This window comes from Corvus cornix, chromosome 18, assembly GCF_000738735.6.
Source record: "Corvus cornix cornix isolate S_Up_H32 chromosome 18, ASM73873v5, whole genome shotgun sequence".
NCBI classification, from domain to species: Eukaryota; Metazoa; Chordata; class Aves; order Passeriformes; family Corvidae; genus Corvus; species Corvus cornix.
Genome location: NC_046347.1, coordinates 2,346,873 through 2,362,433, shown reverse-complemented (window position 1 = coordinate 2,362,433; position 15,561 = coordinate 2,346,873). Strand labels below are relative to the sequence as shown.

Sequence of the window (15,561 nt, the reverse complement as noted above, 5' to 3'; positions counted from 1 at the left end):
ATCCAGGAAATGCCTTCTGACATGGTGGGGAGCAGGTCTGAAATATGCACTGGATTCATAAGCAGCCACATCCAGGGGACTTTCAGCATCTGCTGCACATACTGTTCAGACACTGAGAGCCATAAGAACAGCATCATTAGTCAGAAATTTGTGATGTGTCCTTCTGCACACCCAGCCTCCAAGTGAAATTCCGACTTTGTCCCAACCCAGAATAAAAGGTACATTTAATGATTTAGGAGCCAACAGCCTACTTTATGTTTCTTTTCAGTTTCAAAAAATTCTTATTATAATGGCTTTTGAGGCATTGGAGAATGATGTTGGATTCGTGCCTCATCAAGAGTAGTTGGCACAAACAGGTCACAGGTGCAAGGCAGCCAGATGGACACAAGGCCAACAGGAGGTGAATCTGTCTCACCACTGCACCACAGATGGAGCCTGTGCTGGGTCAGATTTTAGCTCCTCTCCTTGAGGAGAAATACACTGGGATACTGGGAAACTCAGCTGGCCCAGCATCAACAGAACCAGCTCCCTCAGGAGACTGAAGGGACTCTCCCAGGTGTAAGACTCCAATCTCATGGCCTGCATGCTGATGGCAGGGGGGCATGCAGGGTTAATCAGTAGGATCTCTGCCATCTATCCCTATCCCCCATGTTTCTGCTCTCTAGGTTTAATCAAATCAATTTACAGCTCTCCCCACCCTGCTGTATGTGTGAGAAAGCAGTAGCTTTCACAATTTATGTTACTGATTGATTTTTTTCTTATCTCTGTCCTCACATCTTACCCAACACGGTCCTGGTGCACAGGCAGGAGAATGGTGAGAAGGCCAGGGCTCAAAGGCATTCAGGGGGTTCAGAATCATGGAATGGTTTGGGTTAGAAGGGTTTGTACAGACCATCTCATTCCACCCGCTGCCATGGGCAGGGACACCTTCCACTATCCCAGGGTGCTCCAACCCTGTCCAGCCTGGCCTTGGACACTGCCAGGGATCCAGGGGCAGCCACAGCTTCTCTGGGCACCCTGTGCCTCACCACCCCCACTGGTGGTGGGTTTCCTAATATCCAATCTAAACCTGTGCTCTTTCAGTTTAAAGCCTTTCACCATTGTCCTGTCACTCCACGCTCTTGTAAAGTCTCTCTCCATCTTTCTTGTAGTTCTCTTCAGGTACTGGAAAGCTGGAATTACGTCCATCTCCTCTCCAGGCTGCTAACATACGCAGAGGAAGTCAGATCAGAAGGGAACACAGGATAGCTCCAAGCTATTTTTTGAACCACAAAACCAGACTCTCTCCCAGTATGCTCCGTTAGATAGCACAGAGTACTGGAACAAATCCTGGGACAGCTCCTCCAGCACGGGATGAATGGTCCCCTGTTATTGTTTGCAAAAGCACACTGAGCAAAAGCAAACTCTGCAGTGTGGGAGTGCAGCAGCTCCGGAAGAATACAGCATCAGGTCAGGTCCCTTGTATTCCCTTCAAGGATATCTGGCCTTGAAAATAACAAAGATACACCAGACTATCTGTGCTGTGCATGAAAACCTCGTAAAGAGGAATCTGGGGTAATCCAGCCCTGGGTTCTGTTTCAGAAGATCCAGATTTCACACATTTTTGCTGCATGCTCGCCGTTTCTGTCCTTAACACCTTCTTTCCCTTCAGGAACTGAAGTCCCTTCATTCCCACTACCCCTACTTCTTAACGTGATCCTGCAGTGATTCCATGTGCCAAGCAAGTCACAATTAAACTCAGGTCACTTTAGGGGCCCATGGTGCTCCTCCACTTTGCACAGTCAGCACCACTGCCCTGCAAAGACAGACATTACCAGCTTGCTTAAGGGAAGCTCGAAATTGCCCCAACATCCTTTCAGTCACATTTTCAGTGTTGTTTCACGTCTCCCTGATGGACTGCAGGAAAAACAGGGGTCTTTCACAGGTGAGTGCCATGGCTGCATTCTTAAACAAAGGCACGCCAAGAGATGGATGTGGATGGTATACAGTGAACACCAGCAAATGGTGGATGGAAACAGTATAAAAAGTAAAGTTAACCCAGGGCTTCAGCTGTAGTCCCTGCCAAAATGTGTATCACTTCAAAAAGCATACAAGCATTATGTTTTGCAGTTAATCATTCTATTTTTTGGTTACTAATATTTCTACCTTTGCTTCTGATTTTGCAATCAAGAAGTGCTGTGAGCAGAGTGGTCTCTATTAATGATAGTCAAGAGGAAATCTCAGCACTGCCAAATCTGAAGTTCTTGTAAATAATGGGGAAACAGTTTATGTGCGTGTATTGTGGTTTAACTCCAGCCAGCAACTCAGCACCACACAGCCACCCACTTACTGCCTCCCACCCCTGGGATGGGGAGGAGAATTAGAAAAAAAAAAGTAAAATTCATGAGAGAAGAACAATTTAATCATTGAAATAAAGTAAAAGATAATGATAATAATAGTGATAATGATGATAATAACAAAGAAACGGGATATAACAAAAAGAGAGAGGAATGAAACCCAAGAAAGACAAGTGATGCACAGTACAATTGAACACCATTTGCTGCTGCATGCCCAGCCCTTCCTAGCATTCAGCCTCTCCTAGCCAGCTCCCCCAGTTTCTACACTGGGAATGATGTTCTGTGGTGTGCAATATCCTTTCAGACAGTTTGGGTCAGTTGTCCTGGCCTTGCTCCCTCCTGGCTCCTTCTGCAGCTCCTTGCTGGCCCAGCACAGGACATTGAAAAGTCCTCCATTTAGAGTGAGTACTACTGAGGACCGACTAAAACATCAGGGTGTTATCAACATTATCCTCACACTGAATCCAAACTCGACACTCTACCAGCTACTGGGAAGAAAACTATCTCAGCTGAAACCAAGAGAGCATGGAGTATGTGTGGATCTCTTTGCCTTGTTTTAGGAAAGAATGTGATTCAGCTCACTATTAGGCAGGACTTATCCTTCAGCAGAGACTGCAGAGGAATATCCACTGAATCCTGAGACCACTGCTGTGTTAAGAGCCCCTAACTGGTCCCAGTGCAATCCCCTCCCCACAACACTTGGACTCCGACTCCTATAGCAGCTTTATGGGGGAAAAGGAACTGAAAATGGCATAGAGGAGGAGCTGGAGATGAAACAAAACTTGACTTCATACAGGTTTCCTCACCACCTTGCCCTCACAGAATCACAGAATCACTGACTGGTTTGGGTTGGAAGGGCCATCAAAGCTCATCTCATTCATCCCCCCCACCATGGGCAGGGACACCTTCCACTGTCGCAGGCTGCTCCAAGCCCAGTCCAACCTGGCCTTGGACACTTCCAGGGACCCAGGGGCAGCCACAGCTTCTCTGGGCACCCTGTGCCAGGGCCTCAGCACAGTAAAGAACTTCTTAATGTCCAATCTAAACCTGCTCTCTCTCACTTTAAAGCCATTCCCCTTTGCCACATCACTACAAGCCCTATACTCATCATGTGAGAGCCCAGGATGCTCTGGCACAGATAGTGTGGGATGATGGGATCTGGTATAGATGCACATGGGCCTACCTGGGCATTATAATGCACCATGGATTAAGTACCTCATTGTTTTGGCACACTCAGCAACCCATCCTTTCAGAAATGAGAGTGCCAGAGAGGCCATAGTGGGTAGCACATAGTCCCTTTTCTGCCAAAACAGGAGATCTAAAGAAAAGGAGAGATTTTCTTGCTCTATTTTCCTTGGCAGACACAACCCTGTCCCAGCCAGGCCATCTGCAGTCCCTTCTTCTTGCTCCAGCATGGTTAAACAGGGACCATGTTTGCACACCTATATGGGAGAAGTTTTGGTTACTGTGGCATGTGACAACAGGCAATCCTGCTGCTGGGACACAGCAAGGACAGGGCCACGGGACTGCACAGGGAGCAGAGGTGACTGGCAGATAGTGTTCCAAGGGGCCAGCTCCACATCTGGCACAGCTCCACATCTGGCACAGCACCCACAGACAGGCTTCAGAGCTCTCCCAAAGCCAGCTCCAACCAGGGCACACCCTGTGCCCAACCACACGGAACAAGGAAAGTGCTTAGAGCTACCCATGTGTAGATGCACCCCTTCCTCAGACAGATCAGCAAAACTGGACTATTACTTTGATTTCTTGCTCCTATTTTAGGAGAATTATTGCCAGGACAATTTCTGAGAATGGTAAATCACAACAGAGGATGTCTGCATGGAGAAGAGGTTCCCTGTCAGCAGAGAGCATTGCAAACCAGCAAAGAGAGAGCAGCAGGCAGGGACTGGAAGTTGAAGACAAGCCCAGCTTGAAGAAAATTTGCCAGTCATGAGGATAAGTATCAAGGCTTACCAGGGAGCTGTGCACTTCTCGTGGCTCTTCCATCAAGATTAAGTGCCTCTTTCTAGAAGTTCTCCTCTATTCCAATAGGAGAAAAACCCGGGACCCTGACACCCCTGCCCCAGCTCAGGCTGGTTGGGCTTGCGGTCCCTTCTGCTTTCTGAACCTTCCAAGTCCCACGGTGCCTTTGAGCTCAGAAATGTTCAGGCCACTCCCCTCACTGTCACTTCTGGAAGTGTCACCAGCTGCTGTCACCATGGTGGTGGACAGGCAAATCTGGACCCAGAAAGGATGTCTGCAACACGTTGTCAAGGAAACAGGAAACCTGAACAATGTGAGCAAAGAATGTGTGACCCCAGTGAAATCCTCCTCCATCTGTATTTGATGCCTGGAAAAGGGATCAAAGCGTCTCTCAAAACATTAAAACCCAACAGCACAAGCACTTCTCTCGCACGAGATTTCCTAGGATCAGAATTCCATGTAGCAGGGGCATGCACATGAGCCAGCCACCCAACAGGTCTTGCTCTACATGACAAGCGATGGTTTTTGTTTGCTGTCTGCAGAAACACAGAGATGGAATTCTCCTGATAAATGCACAGCAGAGAGGAAACAGAAATGAGCAGCAAATGCAGAAGACATCTCAAAGCAGAAAGGGCACTGGAGCTCTTCAGCACCAAACGACACGATAGAGAGGTGGCAAAGGTAAGCACGTGGAATAAGAACAGATCTATGGGGTTAACTCACCTAATCCAGGACAGAAGCACTGACAAGAGGCAGAGGCATTTGCTGTTTAGGTCAAAGCACACAAACCTGACCATCATCTGTGCTTCTTTCCCTGCATCCATGGGCACTGGGCCAGGAATGCCAAGGACAACCTGTGTGGGCCAGAGAGCCACCCCCACAGCATCACAACCCTGACAAGGAAATACTGTTTCATCTGGGTACTGCTATACACAGATGGTGTAGAAGCATGTCTGAAGAGAAGGACAGCTGGGTCAGACAGCCTGGATGCTTCATGCGAAGAAGAGCAGCAGCCAGGGCCTGTCCATCGGAGACCTGGCACTTTCTGTCTGGCTGGGCCAGCTCACAACAGGGCAGCATGGCCAGCAGGGAGGTGGTACGTGCCTCTCCCACTCCACCTTTTCTGACTTTCTGACTGTTTTCTTTTTCTTTTCTTTCTTGGTCTTCTTGATCAAGTTAGCAGCAGCCCAGCTCATTCTGTTCCTTTGGAAGAGCACTTGGTATTGTGATTCCCTCCCAGTAGTGGAAAAAAAACCAAAAAGGGTTTTATGCAGCAAAGTGAGGCAACAGGGAGTAACACACATCAGTTCAATTCATGATGGCTTGACCCCGAGGCAAGTTCTGCCTTGCTCAATAGAGGAAAATGACTTCCCATTTTCAAACTGCAGGAAATCCCCATTCTCCTTCAAAGAGGGATCCTGGGGAGGAAACATCTGTGCGTTGACAAGCCTGAGCTCCCTGAAGATGTGTTGGCTTGCACCGTGCTCCAGCAGAGCTCAGAGCAGGAGCAATTCCCAACACACAACCCCAGGGAAAGGAAAGCAAAACAATCCCAAACCCACAAGTTCACGCCTTGAGCAACCTGATCTAACTCTGAACAAGGGGTTGGACCAGAGACCTTCAAAAGTCCCTTCCAACTGAAATTCTTCTGTGATTCTATGATCCTGTTTCAGCAGAGCATGCAGCCTTGGAGAAGAGGAGCCTCTGGCTGTGGGAACGGGCTGGAGGGCAGCATCAGCACACTCACCTGCTGCTGCCACCTGTCCAGTCACACTTGCAGACCCAGCAGCACAAGGGAAGGCCACAGTGCCCAAACAAGAAGCTGCCCTGCAGTGCCCTTCCCAGTGCTGGAAGATCACTGGTAACAGAAAGATGCAAACTACACAGGGGAAACTCCCTGCAAGGAGCAACGCAAGGACACAGCATGAATCTGCCCCAGAACAGCCTCTGTCCTGTGGGGAATGGCTTGTTCTGCACTGACAATACTGAGCTTATGTTTCTGTCTAACTGCAGTTTGTATGACCACTGAACTTGGAAAAGCTGTGTGTCAGTCCCAGGCTATGGTGCAGAAAAGGCAGAGCCACAGAATCATAGAATGGTTTGGGCTGGAAAGGACCTCAAAGCTCATTTCATTCCAACCCCCTGCCATGGGTAGGGACACCTTCCACTATCCCAGGTTGTTCCAAGCCCCATCCAACCTGGCCTTGGACACTTTCAGGCATGCAGCAGCCACAGCTTCTATGGGCAACCTGTGCCAGGGCTTCCCCACCCTTAGAGGGAAGAATTTCTTCCTAAAAGCTAATCAAAACCTGCTTTCTATCACTCCAGGCCCTTGTCCAAAGTTCCTCTCTAGCTGTCCCGGAGCCCCTTTGGGTACAGGAAGGTGCCGTATGCTGTAGTTAAAGAACAGGGGTCTGTGTTTGATGCCTGTACCAACCTGTGCCCTGGCTCAGGAGAAGGCTTGGGGCGCCCACAAACCCCTCGGCACTACCCACAGCCTCTCTCTGCCTCGTACTTTGAGTCATTCTGTATTTTGTTCATTTTTATGCAATCTTTCTTGCTCAACATTTGGTTTCCATGGAGTCACATACACTGTGTGAAACAGATTTATATATAGAAAGTGGAACGGGTCATATGATCGGTCTTGGTTGTCACGGCAACCAGCACAGCTCCCCTTGGGCTGAATAGGATGGCACATTCTGCTGGGGACAAGTCACCCTCCCTGGGTGGCCCTGCCCGTGCCACTGCCCTGCAGTGCCAGTCTTCTGCTCTGGGCACTGGCCTTGGCTCCAGCCTCCTGTGCCACCAGCCCTCGCCCCCACAGAGGACAAACCCCGTGCCTGTGCTGAGAGTTAGAGCATCTCAGGGTGCTGGCAGGTTGAAGCTAAGGGCTGAACTGTGCCCAGCACATACCCACATTCCAGTTTAGCTGGGCAGCTCTCATTTTTCCCAGTTTTAAAAATCTCCTTGTGCTAATAAGTTTCCTCTGTGCCATTCCACTCTGCTTCACTCCTTCTTCATTCTAAATGATTTCTGCATCTCCATGCAGCTGCTGTTTCCTTGGATGCCATCTCTGCCACCTTCCCACCAGCCGACGGTGGCTGTGACCAGGTGGTGGCCAGCTCTCCCGTATCTCTGCACTCCTCTCTTTCTCGTTGGGCTCTGGAACACAGTGTGCATGCTTCCCACCAGATCTGCCAGATCCACAGCTGCCAAAAGCCTCCCTTCTCACCCGCCCAGGTCCCTGGCTGTGGCACAGGCATGTGCCCAGGACTTTGCTTTAATGTAATATACATGAAAAGCACTGTGCTAGCTGAGGATGAGCCTTCTGGGAATAGTACACTTTTCTCTGTCAGTACCATAAATAAGGGAAAACCAAACTGTTTCTGAAGGATGCATGACCCACGGAGACAGACTGGGTGATGTCTTCTGCCTTGGTGCTGCCTGAGAGACCAAAATGTGTGGGAAGAGAAATGCTCTGACCTGTGAATCCCATCCTGACCCCTTCAAAATAGGGGCTGTCAAACCAGAAGTGAAAAACCTGAGTAACTCCAGCGCAGCTCAGCCCTCTCCCTTCCTTCCCAACATGTGCCTGGTGCACAGAGCCATGTGCCAGACTGGGAGAGCTCACAGCCCTGAGCTGCAGCTGAGCCTGGCCCCTGTGGTGGGTCATGTGGGACTCCTGGCACCAGGGCTGGTCCAGATCCCACCACAGACGATGCTCACTCCCTGGCAAAGCAGCAGCTCAGGGAGTGCTTGGCAATAGCTGTCAGTGGGTTTTGGCTGAGGAGGGAAGGTAGGCAGGTGTGAGAAGTAGGAAGCATAAGAAAGATGGCAGGGTTGAGGTTCAGTGTGGGAAAAGAGCATGGGAGTGGGGCCTTGATTTGAGGAGAGTGGTTAGCAAGAAAGACAATGAAAAGCCTTTGACAGCAGGGATTTGGGGAGTGGCAAGTGTGCAGGAGGGTGACAGCAGTCTGCAGAGGACAGCCCAGCTGTCAGCCTTCGCGCTTCTTCCTCTGCCTGAGCTGTGCTCCCTTTCCTGTGCTCATTTTTCTGTGTGCTCTCAGGGGGTGACAGCATGCAGCACTTTCTGACAAGGGTGCAGAGATATGGCACTGAAAGAGCAACCAAGAAAGGGGAAATGAAGTACCACCCTCTCACCAGGTGCCAAGGACCATGGAAAGCCAGATGGGACTAGTGTCTGTTCTGAGAAAGCCCATCTAGAACACAGTGACCAACAGCTGCATGCACATGGCCTCCCTGCAAGGATAATGCACCCGCAGGGAGCTCAGGAATCACCCCCAGGAAAACACATGGTTGTTCTTCCTTCCCGTGCTAATAGACAACAAATCACTCAATGGACAAATCTGTGCAATTCCCTTTGAGCAGCCCCTCTCCTGTATCCAGCTGAGCCATGCATGGACAGGTGATGGCCAGACTGACACTGGACAGGAAAAAAGCTGTGGGTGGCCACATTGAGCAGCAGCAAGGCGCTGGCACTGCTGGGTGGAGCTTCTACAGCACGGCCTTGGAAGGTCAATGAGGGGACATGTAGATAGACTGCTGTGGTATTAGGAAAAATTTCTTCACCAAAAGGGTGGTCAGGCTTTAGAAGAGGCTGTCAAGGCAAGTTGCTGTCCCTGGAAGTGCTCAGAAAATGTGCAGATGTAGTGCTAAGGGACATGGGTTAGTGCTGGACTTGGCAGCTCCGGGTTAAAGGCTGGACTCGATGATCTCAGAGGGCTTTTCCATCCTTAGGGAACCAGTGATTCTATGGAGGGCCCAACTCCACACACAACAGAGCACAGAGGAACGGTAACAGAACACAGAGGGACAATGATGGGAGCTGAGATAACCTAATCCCACAAACACAGCACTCTGTGTAGTCACCCTTGTGGTGAGAGCCATGAGGCCCTTGGTTTGGGGTGAAAACCATCACAGTGAGTCACAGGAAAGGTTCTCTAGACCATGGAACAGACTGATGGAGGGATGCAGGGAAAGAGGTACTATAGGAGACAAAGGATGATTAGGGGTGGATGGCTAGAGGAAAAAACAAAGGTGGGGAAGGGATGAAACCAGTGAAGGGTAAGAGGATTCAAGGAACCAGTCAGACAGGCAGCTGGTGATCACATTTGTCTGTCCATGCCCTGGCTGATGACTGCAGTCTGTCCTGTGTAAGAAACAGGGTACTGAAGAGGAAAGAGGCAGATCTTGGCATCAACACGTGACCTTGGAGACCCCTGTGGGGTTCCTTTGTTCAAGGTCTCTCCCCAGGGCTGTTTCTGCTGCTGTACCACTCAATTATTAAGTTTTTTTTTTCCCCAAAATTTGATGCCTGATACTCTGTTGTGGGAAACCTGGAGTAGAGAAGTTTTTTCACAAGCCTCACCCGTCTCAGGAGGGATGTGCCACTCCGTCTCTGACACCAGCATCTGGTACGAGGCAGAGCACCAAGGCCAAGTACTCTGAAGGGCTGTGTTGTTCTGGGCATCCAGGGACAACAGGGCCATTGTTGAGCAAACCTTGTACTGTCAGAGTCACCCCCAGAAGCACAGAGAGTCACAAGTCCAGATCAAGCCAGCTGCAGCATTACTGCTTGTCTCCAGTTTGAAATGACCTGCTGTGGGGACAAGTCCCTCTCTGAGTGACTGCAGAGCGTGGCACACCAGCTAGATGGTCAGAGACCCGAGAGGCAGCCAGGGAGCTGAGGGCACGCTGCCTGCTCCAGGTGCTCTGCCCTGGAAGGGTGACTGGAAGCAGTTAAAAAAAGAAACTCCCCACAGACTTAAATTCACAGCCTGACCCCTCTCCCTGGGCTGGGGCATGAAAAAGGGGGGTAGAAAAGTCACCCTCAGCAGGCTTGAGGGCAAACAAAGAGCTGGGCAGCATGGCTGCCTTCCGGAATTCCTGTGCCTGTGAGTGCAGCTGGGTTTGGAGAAATGGAACATCTGGGAATAATGCCAAATGTTTTAATGTGGGGCCTCCAGCCTGTGCAGTGCAGGAAGCTCAGCCTGGCTGAGCGCTCTCTCTACCTGAGTTGCTGTCTTCCTGCAGCATCCTCTGCAATTCCAGCAGCTGGATGCAACTCCAAACAATGCAATTCCAGCATCCTCTCTCCTGTCTGTGCCAGGGCATGCCTTACGTGCTTCATTTCTCATACATCACCAGGGTTTTAACAAGCCCCATTCTACAGCTGTGTTCTGCAGTTTCCCAGACACAATAAAATCACTTGATAACAACTAATAATCAGTGTCCTTCCAGGAAGGAAGGGATTCTCCCTTAAAATATAGAGACCCTCCCATATGCACACACAAGCAGAGCTAAGGCACAGCAAGCTCAAAACTTGCTGCAGTCATCTGCCAAAAACATCTATTTACGGAAACATTTTGGAGCAAGTAATGTATCTATAAGTTAGAAAAGCAAGTAAAAGCATTGTAGGTGAGTTTCTGGAGATCTGGTCCGATCTCCAGAGCTAGCGTATTCTCCTTCTCATGAGAAGTTAATCAAAGGACATTCTGAGAGTGTCCAAAGAATAATCTGAGTTAGTTGCCTGTATTTATCACAGAATCGCTGAATACTTCAGGTTGGAAGGGACATTAAAGTTCATCCCATTCCAACTCACTGCCACCTGGCCTTGGACACTGCCAGGGATGGGGCATTTATTTATTCATCTTTAACTACTTTTGAAAAGACTTTAACTAATCCTCTCTCTTTTAGGAAGAATGTTGGACAAGGTGCCTGAGAACCTTATGTTTAATGAGCTGCATTTCTGATAATTTTATTATAAGTACTATCTCAAAACCCACTAAATTAAACAAAATTGGAATAGTTAGCTCAGATTATGTTCCTGGCCCAAGGCCTTATGCAATCTTTTGGCATATTATAACTACACTTCCCTCTACTTTAAAATGAAATTTGCTTCCCTCTGTTGCTGTGGTTGGGCAGATCCCCACATAACACACCTTACTACTTTTGCAAGCAGCCGGCATGGAAATCTTTTATTTACAAACACCCTCAATTTTTCTTGAACGGTGTTTCCCTGCAGAGGAAATCTGTTCCCTGGATTAAATGGCCCTCCGTGACCAAAACTTTGGGAACCTCAGATGCAGAGAAAGCAATGAAATGGCCAAGATACAAAGTGCTGCCAGATGCACATTCCTGCGCCCTCCCTCGTAATCTCTCTCAGGCGTGGGGAATGTGACTGTTGTGCCTGTAACTCCAGAGCACAATGCACTCACACAGACACACCACCTCTATTTTTTTTTATTTTTGCTGCTGCTACAGATCTTAATAACTGAGCAAACAAACAAACAACAGAATAAGGCATGGGAGGAAGGCCATTCTCACAACTTGGCAAGCCTGAACGAGGCTGCAGGAGCCCCCGCACGGAGCCAGAGCTCACCCTGCCTGCTGCCGTGGCCAGACAGACGGACAGACAAGCAGCCAGGCAGACAAACAGGCAGATGAACAGGCTGCTCTGAGAGCAGGGCCATATGCCCACGTCTGCTGGCAGGTCAGGGGGGTGCAGGCAGGACAAGGAACTTTAGGTGCAGTGCAGAATGCTTGGTGCCCCTTGCAGCTGGGACGCAGACTCCTGCCAGGCTCAGCAGGCAGGGAGAGCCCCAGTGACACCAATTACTGCATCTGCAGCGTTTTTCCAGGGGCCCCTTCTCTAAGTGTGCCAAGTGTGGGGCTGCCTTTGTACCCTGACAGAAGACTGAGATGTTTCTCAGGAAAATCCTCCTTCTCCACCAGGCTCAGCTACTCTGGAGGTTGCTCAGGCGGGACATGCTGAGCATGACCACAGGTATCTCTGCCTGGCTGCCTCAATCCTCTCCCACAGGAAGGTCTGGGCAGCCACATCAGAGCTGTTTGCATGCCTAAGATCAAGGCCAGCCAGTGTGTGACATCCAGGTAATGCAGGATCCTGAAGAAGCCCTCGGTGGGCAGAGCAGCAGAGGGTCTCCAGCGCTCTGCAAGAGCTGACTGGTCCCCTCTTCCCCGTGCTCCTGGAAAGGACCGAGCTGGTTCTCATCGATTCATCAGCACCAGCACCTCCCTGCAGCTACCGTCCCCTCTTCAGCATTCCTGCACAGTGGCTCTGCTCCTTCTTCTGGCCTTTCTGATTTGGAGGACACAAGCACAGGACACCTGTGTGTTTCTCCCACATGCAAGCTTCCCAGGACTGTAATGTGAGCAGCCATTTCACTAGAGCAGTCCTTGGGGAAGTGAATGCCTCTTATCTCTGGCTGAAATTAAAGGGTTTGCTCACATTCACCTTCTAATTAGTGGCCTATGTCTGAGGTAAAAAACCTGTTTCTTGTCCTCATAGCTGCTGCTCCTGGCCTTCTACACACTGAGGGGACATCAGATCCCATTTGCCTGGTTTAGCTCTTTTTAATCAAACTCCACCATACAAACATTTCATCTGAGAAGAAGAATATCCAGGTCACCGCATTTGTGCAGTGAAAGTCATTCAGTCCCAGTCCATATGCAAGAATAACATTTAAGGCAGCACACTGCCAATGGTGGGGAGGACTGGAGAGATGAGGGATGGCAAAGGCAGACCTCAAGGAAAGTGCTGGGAGACAGCAGTGGCAGCTGAGCAGGAGACCTGCTGGTGGGAGATGACCAACTGCAGATTGGTCAGACGTGTGCAGAAAAATGGAGCAGGCAGAAACACACAGGAAATATCAATTCAGTATTCAGCTCAGAAAAAATGAAAGTGGAGAAAACAGCCCAAAAAAACAGCCAGCAGGGAGGAAATCCCTGGAAACAGTTACTGAAGAATTTTAATTTGCCCAGTGCAGTAACTGAGCATCCTCAGAAGAACACAATGAATGTCACTGGGTCCCCTCCACCCTCTCTCTTTTCCCAGTCAGTCTCCTGTCCCACTGGTTTAAAGATGATGATGAATAAACTGGCCATTTTAAAACTGCCTGGCATCTCAGTCCCTGGGACTATCCTGCCACGAGGATGCATTTCCAACATGGTCCAGACACTACGACCTGCTGCATGCTCCAGATTCATCAAACCACACTCTCAAATCAGATTAAAAAATATATTGGTTTGATTGCTCTACACCTAGCAAGTTAATCTTGTTTATGGAACTGGGCATTTCAGTATCTGACTTCCTCTTATGTCCATTACAGCACATAATTACCCATTACGGCATCAGTGAATTTGAATAATTGTAATATGGAAACATCAGAAGTCATTGGGACTGGGAAGCCTTTGTACTTCATACTAGGCATGTAAGGGAATGAACCTTTTAGACTGCTTTTAAATTTAAAAAAAGCTGCCAGCTATTCCCATGACAAGTACAGAAGTGTAGGCGCAAAAGTAGATAAAATCAGCAGAAAAGTACTAACAGTAACAGGAAATACTTTATAAATGTATATTAAGAGGAAGACCAAGTAAAAGAATCAGTTGCAGCGCAGCAGAGGAGAGCCACCCTTGAATGACCATGTTCAGGATATTCAACAAAATGTCATTTGTTAATAAAGAAGTCATCCATCATCAAGTGGCTGTCACAGTTAATACGAACAACAAAGATTTCAGCCTGCAGTAGGGAAAGAATAAGATGGAGAACCCTGAGATTGATAGACTTTTGAAGAACTGGCTCAAAAATCTCAGAGCATTTGCTAACCTTCTCGGAGAATTCATGGAAAATCTAATGCAAAAGAGAGTAAAAAGCAGAGATCTAGAAAAAATGACCTGAACAGAAAGAGAAAGAAGTGGTTTAATACAGGGCAGGAATGAATGAAAGGGGAGTGTCTCAGCTATGCCATCAATCTGCTGAAAAGAAAAAGGGTGGTTTATTTTCCCATCCCTCAAAGGAGAAAAATGAATTTAACTTGCAGAAGGGAAGGTTCAGGATGGAGGTGGTATTGAAGCCACAGTAAAGGCTGAACTTCTTGAGGAAAATACCAAATAACTATTTATAAGAAATGATGTAGGTATTATTCAGCCTTTCTGAAGCAAAGGAGTATGCCTGTGACTGGAGTATGAGGTACACATATGTATCCTCGGCAGCTGTGTCCAAAGATTACACTATGCTGACATTCCACTGTGAGGTGGCTTGGAATGGACACATTTGATACGAAAATAGAATTATTATTTAAAGTATGACATCATGTATTAGAAAGAAAATAAAACCTAACCGAAATAATCTAATAATCTAATAAGGACATGCTACTTAGCAAAGATCAACACTTGGAGCTGAAAGTTGAGAATTGGGGTGGGGATGATACAATCTTTCTGACGGCATTCACAATGAAACCTTTAATAATATTATCACAGCGAAGGTGCTGTCTGGCCACCCTGCGCTATCTGGACATCATCACCTCAAAGAGGCATGAAGAAATCATTCCTAGCCTATAAACCCTCTCCACATGAATCTCTGCAAGCTTTTGCATGTGAAGCACGGTAGTATTTGCTGCTGAGGTATTTTGAAGCCTGGGACTGCAAAAACAAAATTAAACCTAGGCGAAACAAGAAAGTTCTGTTGAGTCTGCTGATCATATTCCACTACTTTAGATGGGATTTTTAAGGCCATGGGGTTTTTAAGTCATATGCTTTGGTGAAAAGGGTAGAATTCCATTTTTAATCTAGACTAAATATAAAAATAAATGGTCATAAATTTCCAGATAACAAGCTGCTACCCTGTGGAGAGCAGGAAAAAACAAGCATTGCAGCACAGCTTTTGGTACAGCTAATCCAGGAGTCATGGAAACACTCTTGGTACTACCCAAAGCACCAAGCTCCTACAGGGTCCCCTGTTAGGAGCTTGTCTTGCTCAGGGCACCTCACTGCCTGTGCGACTTCCCTTCTGAGACTTCCAGTGAAATCCCAACCTCTCTGTGACACCTGTGGTGCTGCACCCACCTGCCTGAACACTTGCTGGGCTCAGAGAGATGCAAGGTGGGGGGAAAAAAAGTATTTAATTCTGGGAAAATTTAATTCAAACCCAAGAGCCACTTGCTGGCTGTAAAAATCGTATCTGCACCCTCCTGCTCTGCTGCAGCAGCCTTGGTTGTGGAGGAAGGAACAGGGAGCCTGAGCACAGCCCTGCATTTGCAGGCAGGTCCCACCTCCTGGACACCAAACCTTGGCCTCATGCCCAGGAAAGAAGCAGGACGATGCAGAACAGATGCTGAATTCAAACTACAGATTGATAACAACACCCTCAGGCTCCTGCTCTGACTTAGCAAGAGAAGAACAGCTTGGCAAGACATGACAA

At 48.4% G+C, this 15,561-nt stretch overlaps 1 protein-coding gene across 7 annotated transcripts in view; it reads right to left on the bottom strand.

Annotated features, from left to right (window-relative positions):
- The window catches only part of GAS7 (growth arrest specific 7), an 85,932-nt gene that overhangs the window by 54,780 nt on the left and 15,591 nt on the right, over positions 1-15,561 (bottom strand). For 2 of the 7 annotated variants that reach the window (XM_019291945.3, XM_039562153.1), the window contains exon 1: positions 4,311-4,452. The exons of 4 other annotated variants lie outside the window; for them this stretch is intronic. In XM_019291945.3, coding sequence (XP_019147490.1) covers positions 4,311-4,343 — 33 coding nt within the window. In that variant the 5' untranslated portion in view covers positions 4,344-4,452. Of the gene's footprint in view, positions 1-4,310; positions 4,453-5,042; positions 5,063-15,561 lie in introns of those variants that run through there. One more of the 7 variants, XM_019291946.3, reaches the window with a different exon arrangement.